The sequence below is a fragment of the Aedes aegypti genome, chromosome 1, assembly GCF_002204515.2.
Source record: "Aedes aegypti strain LVP_AGWG chromosome 1, AaegL5.0 Primary Assembly, whole genome shotgun sequence".
Lineage (NCBI taxonomy): Eukaryota > Metazoa > Arthropoda > Insecta > Diptera > Culicidae > Aedes > Aedes aegypti.
The window spans coordinates 38,507,668-38,516,010 of record NC_035107.1 but is presented as its reverse complement, the minus strand read 5'-3'; the positions used below and the strand labels follow the sequence as shown (position 1 = coordinate 38,516,010).

The 8,343-nt window shown below is 35.8% G+C and overlaps 1 protein-coding gene across 1 annotated transcript; it reads right to left on the bottom strand.

The window, feature by feature from the left end:
• Positions 1 to 5,686: 5,686 nt before the first annotated feature.
• Positions 5,687 to 7,700, bottom strand: LOC110674180 (protein PXR1-like). The gene is made up of 2 exons (XM_021838161.1): positions 7,608 to 7,700; positions 5,687 to 5,893 (listed from the first exon to the last, which is right to left on the bottom strand). The coding sequence occupies exons 1-2, from the start codon at positions 7,698 to 7,700 to the stop codon at positions 5,687 to 5,689; spliced, it is 300 nt and encodes a 99-aa protein (XP_021693853.1).
• Positions 7,701 to 8,343: the final 643 nt, after the last annotated feature.

The following is an 8,343-nucleotide window of genomic DNA, read 5'->3' as shown; positions in this document are numbered from 1 at the left end:
AAAACAAATAAAAAAATCCAAAACACATACATCTACACCCACAAACACAAACGAAAAAAAAGAAACATAAGAGGAACTGTGCGACCAATCTTCACCGGGGAAAGCAACCGGTGAATGTGCGTGTGTAAAATACAAACCAACAACTAAAACCATACAATTAAAGTGTCGTTTCGTAGTTTTAAGGCAGAAGGAAACAACCAACGGGGAAAATTGCGCGTTCTCGGTTGAGCGATTTTCTTTGCAATTCCGACGAGTATTGTGTTCATTTTAAGCTTATCTACTATTATAGAAACAGTATTCTTCCTACTGCGTTTGACCGAGTTAGATTTAGTTCCGCCATCAGGAAGGTTAGGTTTCCGAAAACACGCACAATAGTTCTACACGTTTTGCATGCATTCGACAGGTATGGTTTAACTTGTTTTGAAAAATTGGGCACAACAGTTTGTTTTTGTTTAAACAGTAGGCACGCAATGCGATATTTGATGAATTTGTTAGTAACATATTATTTAAGATGAATTTATCATGAGCACTGGTGGAGAAGAAGTGATTTGGAAATTATATGATCATCCTACGAGAATTGGTTGCAATCTTCAGCCACAAGCAAACAGACGTAACACTTAGATCAATAGTGTCCTAAAATCAATAACACGATAGAAGCGTGTTCTCGCTGCTACTTTGGCAAATTTTCTCGCTCCAATGGACAAGTTCACTTTTTTGACGTTTGAGCGGTTCCGAATTCACTGGTTTCCATGGTCACATTGACCAATGCACGAGTTCATTATTTGACGTTTGAGCGGAGCCGTGTTATTTACATGACCATGGCATCTAGTGAATATGGCACCACTCAAACGTCCATAGCGGCAATATCACGTTTAATCATTAATTTAAAAAATGGGTTCAAATTTGAACCTTGACACTTTTGATCATGTTTGACGTTCGCTTAGTCGACAAAAACGCCACAGGGGCTATTCCTTCCTCCCAGGAAACATTTTTGCAGAATAAAAGTTGAACAAATCACTGTCAAGCAAACTTCAGCTGAATAAACTGTTATTCAGCTACTAATGTTACTTAGGTTGACTTTCTACCACCGGGGTTGTTCCCATCTGACATTTCGGAAGGGACACGGAAAACAGAATATATCCAAAATTTGAGTTTGAACCAAAAGATGTGACAAAATCACAAAAATTGGAAAACATATTTTTTAGACTTACACAAAACAAAATTAAAAATTGAGTAAATTCTGGCCTAAACTCAAGCGTTTGGTACTAATATTGAGACATGGCCAATATATCGCTCACCACACAATCTGGTCATGTTTCATGAAACCAGATTATGTGCAATAAGGCCTGCAGAAGTTTATGAGGTATGGAACAGGCTATGTTTCAACAAACAATTTTTGAGGAGGAAAAAACTTTTTTTAGTATTTCTTTTTGGAAATATTTAAAAGATTTCAATGTGAGTTCAGCTTTTGTTTTTCAATTTATTCTTGATCAATATGCGATAGGTTCTTATAAGTTAACTGATGGGGCTGATTATATAGTAAAGTAAAAAAAAACATTGGCTTTATTTCTGAAAATAACGCATTGTGTGCAAATTCCAACAGATACATTGTTTAAATTTCCCATTTTTTCTAAAACACTCAAAGTTGTAAAGTATCTACAGTATAAGCAGTAAGCACATTCGTGTAGAAGTTCTATTTGGTGTAAAACTTTCGAAACTCGTGTAACCATGTGAAAACAAAAAAAAAACACAGCATCCCAATAAACAAAACACAAATAAAAAATACTGACATTACAATTCAAAAGCAATAATATTGATGGAATGAGCGCAAGACGAGCGGAGATCGAATGCAACGTGACACACAACGTGGAACGCAGATGAAAGAAACAAGAAAGGAATCACTATTTAAAGATAAAACGAGAAACAAGTAGAAACTAAATAGAAACATGCAAACAAAAAAAAAGTATATAAAATATATTTTGTTCAGGGAATAGGCACGATAAGCATCAGAGTTATATTTGTCGAAGCAAATAGGCAAACCACGCCCCCTATCATTGTCAAACGCTCGAAACAGGACAACCAGGACGAGTAGCTGGAAGTAGGAGACAGATGAGAGCAAAACCATGCGTGCGTTTGTTTTTATTTTATTTTAATGTATGCTTTTTATAGATATTTTGAGATCAAGAGTAGCCTAGGTTAGGTCTTATATTGGTTGATTATCTAATTTTAGAAACAATTCTCGTTTACCTCAACTGAAGATAACTACATACAAACACAAAGTCCATTCGAAGTAAGTTGTTAAATAAAGCTAAAACTAATCACTGAATGGGAAAAAAGGCATGACGAACGGATGTTGAATGTTCCTAAGATTAAAATTGGCAAACTGATTATCTAATGATGAAGATTCATTTGGAATATTTGTACTAATTGGGAAACGATTTATTACATACTTCACAGATTGGCACGTTGAAATTTCTGATCTGATGCAGGAGCGAAGATATTAGTAACCATTAGGATTAGTTTTTCAATTGGAAGAAAATGTCTTCAAACAAAAGCATATAATGTAAACATTAATTAATAATTCTTAAGTTAAGCAAAAACGTAAAAAATACAATGAAAAACACATGTAAAATTTTATGGAGGGGCAATAGACTTAGTAGTTAAATCAATTGCAGAACAAAACAGAGAAGAGCAGAAACTGAGGAAATGATTATTAGTGAAAAGTTCTATAGCGAAAAAAAACAGAGCAACGCTAGGAGCAGCTCTGCCCGTCTAACGGGAACTAGAATTGTGCGATATTATTCGTCTATATAGGTTCGCAAAATTAGTTTGTGACGAGATGTAAATGAAAGGGGCGTGAAACTCGAGAATTTATGGTGATGGTCAAAAATTCTCTTAAGACAAAAAAACAAGATTATTTGGTGTTGTGACTTACTTGATAATGGAGAAGCATTGATATACAATAAATACACTATTATAGCACTATTGATACTAAAAAAAGGTCACTCAAAAAAGAAAACATAGCAATTCTAACCTAAAAAAAAATTATGACAACTAAGGAATGCTGAGAGAGAGTAAAGAGAAATTGGAGATAGGAAAGAAGAAAACGAAGGAAGAGTGATAGGAATTTTCATCTTCTTGCGAATGATTGTGATATAAACTGACAAACAAGCGGAAACAATGTTTGCGGAACGGGAAATAGGATAAGTAATTGGAAGCGTGGCCACTGGAGACTGATTTATACGAAGGAACTGCGGAGAAGGATATTTTACGCCATTCGTGAGGGAGAAAAAGAGAAAGAGACACTTACACATACGTCTTAGTGATAGAGGAATCACAAATCACTCACTCACACATAAATTCTTAAATGGAGGAGATAATCTACTAATGTAAAGAAAAACTCATCAAGTAAGCGTGATTCGCTGTTTCCGTAGGAAAGTCTATTTGACGGTTTCATCACAAATTAGTAAACAACACAAAAACAGTGGCAAATGAGAAGCAGAACAAAACTTAAACAAAACGTGTCAGAAATGTTTTATATTTTCCGCCCAAAAACTACAATGTGTTACCATTCAATTAAACTTATATGTACATTTTATATTCCATCGAAAGACAACAAACTCTTACAAGATAACGTATATTTTAACTCTGAACCGGAAGCTAGGTATTGCAAACTTCTTTGAACCGGGAAGAGTGCGGAAAACTGCAATATGTATTAAACAAAAACGGTGAGAAAGTATTTATAGTCATTTTAGAAAGATTCCAGAAAGAATGTGCGGAACAACAAATGGTTTAGGTAAATTTTAAACAAACGAAAACAAACCACACATTGTAATCGCACTATTACAGCTTTCGATGTCCAATTTATGACTCACAAACACAATCCTAAAAGCCACGCCCGAATCACAGCGAGTCCATGCGTTGATTCGATGATTGAACACCTTAACACATTTTAACTCTTAAAATCTATTTTGTTCCCAACAACTCCTCAGTAGCAATCAAAAACACTCACACAGCTCGAAAAACGGGAAAATAACTAAGTTACCAAAAGCGGCTTTATTTCGTCGCCAAAGTCCACCAGGAAACATAAACTAATAAACGTTTTTAAGTTACTTCAGCCAAGCAAACAAATAAAAAGAGTAAATAAAAAACGAAAAATGCCTGCCAATAAAAAATAGATGAACAAGAAAACCGTACCAAATAGTGAAATATTAAAAACAAACTATTTTTACATTGATAAAAGACGGGAAACACACAACCAAGCAACAATGCAAAGTGATAACACTTTTTCCAACTACCGCCGACGTGTTTTTTGACCGAAACTCATTATCCACAAACTGTAATAGCACAAAACCCCCGTACAGAGACAAACCACAAACAAGAACAATAGATCAAATCTTCCGGAAGCTTAATTTGAAACAGTTCCAAGAGTTTAAGTATCCAATTTCCGAACAAAGCTAAACAAAACAAAGCAACAAAGCAATGAAACGAAACGAAGTGCGGAAGAGATCGAAGATGGCGATGTTACCTGAATGGAAAACGAGCGAGTATAATGAATTGTCTGAAAAAAATAAAGGAATGTATCGAAGAAAAAAAAAAGAATATGCAAAATTGGAGTGTACTTGTACCGGATGCAACTGTTGTTGTTTTATTTAAGTTTTAAACAATTTTGTTCCAATACTCACCGCTCTAAACTGGAGAATAAACATGATACAGAGTGAACTGACAGAACGACAAACACACACAAACACATACACTGAGATTCACACTCAAACAGACAGCACATACAAACAGTTTACAGTCGGATAAATACAATAAACGATAATATTTTTTGATACAAGTGTTTTTACAAAACTTTTAAGCAATCAGAACAACAAGCAGAGATCATACACCGAAGCAACTATGCGATAGGAGCGAAATGCAAAAAAAAAACTAGTCGGCAGATGTGAAGGCAAACCTCTAGAAAACTAACTCATGTCCGAAAACAACCACTCAACCCATACAGAGACAAGCACTGAAAACTGTGTCATTGTTTAACGTATTATTTCATTTTATCGTTATTCTTTGTTTCTAATCAGACCATGTGATTGCAAATGTCCGGACCGAGGCGGAAGAGTAAAATTCAAAATCATCAAATTCTCAAAGTATAATTTCGAAGAATATCGAAGGTTAAGCAAAAGAAGAAAAATAAACACTCGATGGGTGAGAATTTAGCAAAGCAGTGTAATTTTTCAAGACAAAATAACAAGAACAAAAAACATTGTGGCATAAACAAATTTGAACGCAAAATTGTGAAAATAATGAAACAAAAAGTAAAACACAACCAGAAAAAAAGCTATATTAAATTGTGTGAAAAAAATCTTCTTAATTCTTGTTGTAATAAATGTTATATTTATTGAAAATAAAAAGGAAAAGTATAATGAAAACGTACCGATTGATGATCAGGAGGTCATTCGTCTGCGCAGTGAATTTCACAGCCCTTTAAGTGATCGTTGTACGAAGTTCTTAAGTGTGGTTTTAAGAATATCTTTAGGCCAGTTTCTTTGTTTGTTTTGTCTATCTTGTCTTCCTAGTATTCCTCGTCTTTCTCGTCTTTCTCGTCTTTCTCGTCTTTCTCGTCTTTCTCATCTTTCTCGTCTTTCTCGTCTTTCTCGTCTTTCTCATCTTTCTCGTCTTCCTAGTCTTTCTAGTCTTTCTCGTCTTTCTCGTCTTTCTCGTCTTTCTCATCTTTCTCGTCTTTCTCGTCTTTCTCGTCTTTCTCATCTTTCTCGTCTTTCTCGTCTTTCTCGCCTTTCTCGCCTTTCTCGCCTTTCTCGCCTTTCGCGCCTTTCTCGCCTTTCGCGCCATTCTCACCTTTCTCGTCTTTCTCGTCTTTCACGTCTTCCTTATCTCTCTGTCTTGTCTGTCTTGTCTGTCTTGTCTGTCTTGTCTGTCTTGTCTGTCTTGTCTGTCTTGTCTGTCTTGTCTGTCTTGTCTGTCTTGTCTGTCTTGTCTGTCTTGTCTGTCTTGTCTGTCTTGTCTGTCTTGTCTGTCTTGTCTGTCTTGTCTGTCTTGTCTGTCTTGTCTGTCTTGTCTGTCTTGTCTGTCTTGTCTGTCTTGTCTGTCTTGTCTGTCTTGTCTGTCTTGTCTGTCTTGTCTGTCTTGTCTGTCTTGTCTGTCTTGTCTTGTCTGTCTTGTCTGTCTTGTCTGTCTTGTCTGTCTTGTCTGTCTTGTCTGTCTTGTCTGTCTTGTCTGTCTTGTCTGTCTTGTCTGTCTTGTCTGTCTTGTCTGTCTTGTCTGTCTTGTCTGTCTTGTCTGTCTTGTCTGTCTTGTCTGTCTTGTCTTGTCTGTCTTGTCTGTCTTGTCTGTCTTGTCTGTCTTGTCTGTCTTGTCTGTCTTGTCTGTCTTGTCTGTCTTGTTGAGGTTTTTTATAATATAACGTATAAGTTGTTAAGTATCGTAACAATACAAGTATTGATATTTTCTCATACATAGCTTCGAAAAAAGCAACAAGATGTGTTTTTTTTCACCACTGGACTGCGAAGTGCAGCCTAATAAGTGCAAAAATGTGAATAAAAGTGCGGGATTGCATCGATTCATGTCATGTTGCTCTGAAGACGCACTTATTCTTTGATTTGCGATGAATAAATACTCCGAAAACACCTACTCGATTTGATGCAATTGCACACTTTTATTAGCGTTTCCGCACTTGTAAAAACTTCTGCCTAAAAATAGATGCGCAACATTGTTTTTTTTATTGGTAATAAATTTAGTGCTTTACAATACACAGATAATTCAACACAATGTATATTTATGGGTGGTGAAAAGAATAGAATTTGTAAATATTTTAGTGGATTATTCCCAACTTACCGGATATTTGTGATAACAGTAACAAAAGGATTTCAACTACTATATAGAACTATAGATCTTCAACATAGTTGCTTTGTTGCACTTATTTTTACAAATCCTAATGTGCTAATATTTTTCACCTAATAATTCTTGCTTTTTTAACTTGTATTGTTTACTTCTGTCTGTCAAACTCTACAGAAAAAAGTAACAGTTGTTTTACACGAGAATAATAATTTGACCAAAATTGCAAGGTATAAAACCAATAAAACCTTTAAAAACCAATGCAGTGTTCTGTTACAATATATTGAATTGTATATTCAATCAAAAGAAATGTTACCTCGATATGCAATTACAGTCAGGGATGGGATACTTCGCATAAAGACGTTTCACATAAGGACGTTTCGCATACGGACGTTTGGCATAATCGACATTTGGCATAGTCAGAATTATATGCCTTCTTTGAAATGCTCCCTGTTCGTATATGAAACTGCTTTATGCGAAACATCCAAACGTCCGTATGCGAAAAGTCCTTATGAGAAACGTCTTTATAAACCTCCATGAGCCGATATTGAAGGGACCATCGACTCATGCAAATATCGAGTCATGGAACTGCTATTCTTTGAAGGGATCATCATAGTAAACATGATTTTACGTTTTTAGTATGGTTCCATGAGTCGATAATGGAGTAATGGAACATCGACTCATGGAGGGATGACTGTACAATACACTGTGTTGTATCCAATACGTTATATTGTATATTATTGGTTTATTCCATTTACTGAATGGTAGGTTTTTATCGGGGTGTCTTTCTTGTCTTTCTTGTCCACCTTGTCTCTCTTGTTGAAAATGATGAGCTCTGATAACACTCGCATGTCGTGTTAACCCTTTCGTTTCGGGAGCATTCACACTTTTAGCTGTCAGTCCTATCGTTGAAGGCCATATTACGGTAACCGAATTATCCTCACATTGTTGACAGTTCAGTGTGATTGTTCACAAGGTGTTGGAATTTTTAAACGATGTGTAAGCAAATTCCGTTTTAAAATACAGTAGGAATTCGCTCGTTGGAATGACTCATTGGTTGGATGTTCGCTGATTGGCAAATATTCCAATTAAAAAGCAATCGAATGTCAAGAGTAGATGTAAAATTGCTTTTGACGTCTGAGTGCCGTCGTATTGAAGTCTCCATGAACTAATCTACGATGAAGTCACGCTGCAACTTCCAGCGGAAAGAAAACCTTCACTGCGGGCCGTGTTTACAAAAAATGAACGATTTCGTTGTACATTCATCCACTTCGTGTTCATCCGGTGAACATTCGTTGTCCGGATGTTGGTCCGGATGTCATTTAATGTCAACATTGCCCGCATTTAGAGCAGAAAAGAAAAAGAAAGTCGAGGATAAAAGAAGACCGTGGATAAGTCCATATGTAGAACTATAATGTACATGTATATGTGCTTTTTCACCTGCTGTCAGTCGTGATCCTTTATACACGGAGACGGAATTCAACTCAATTTTGG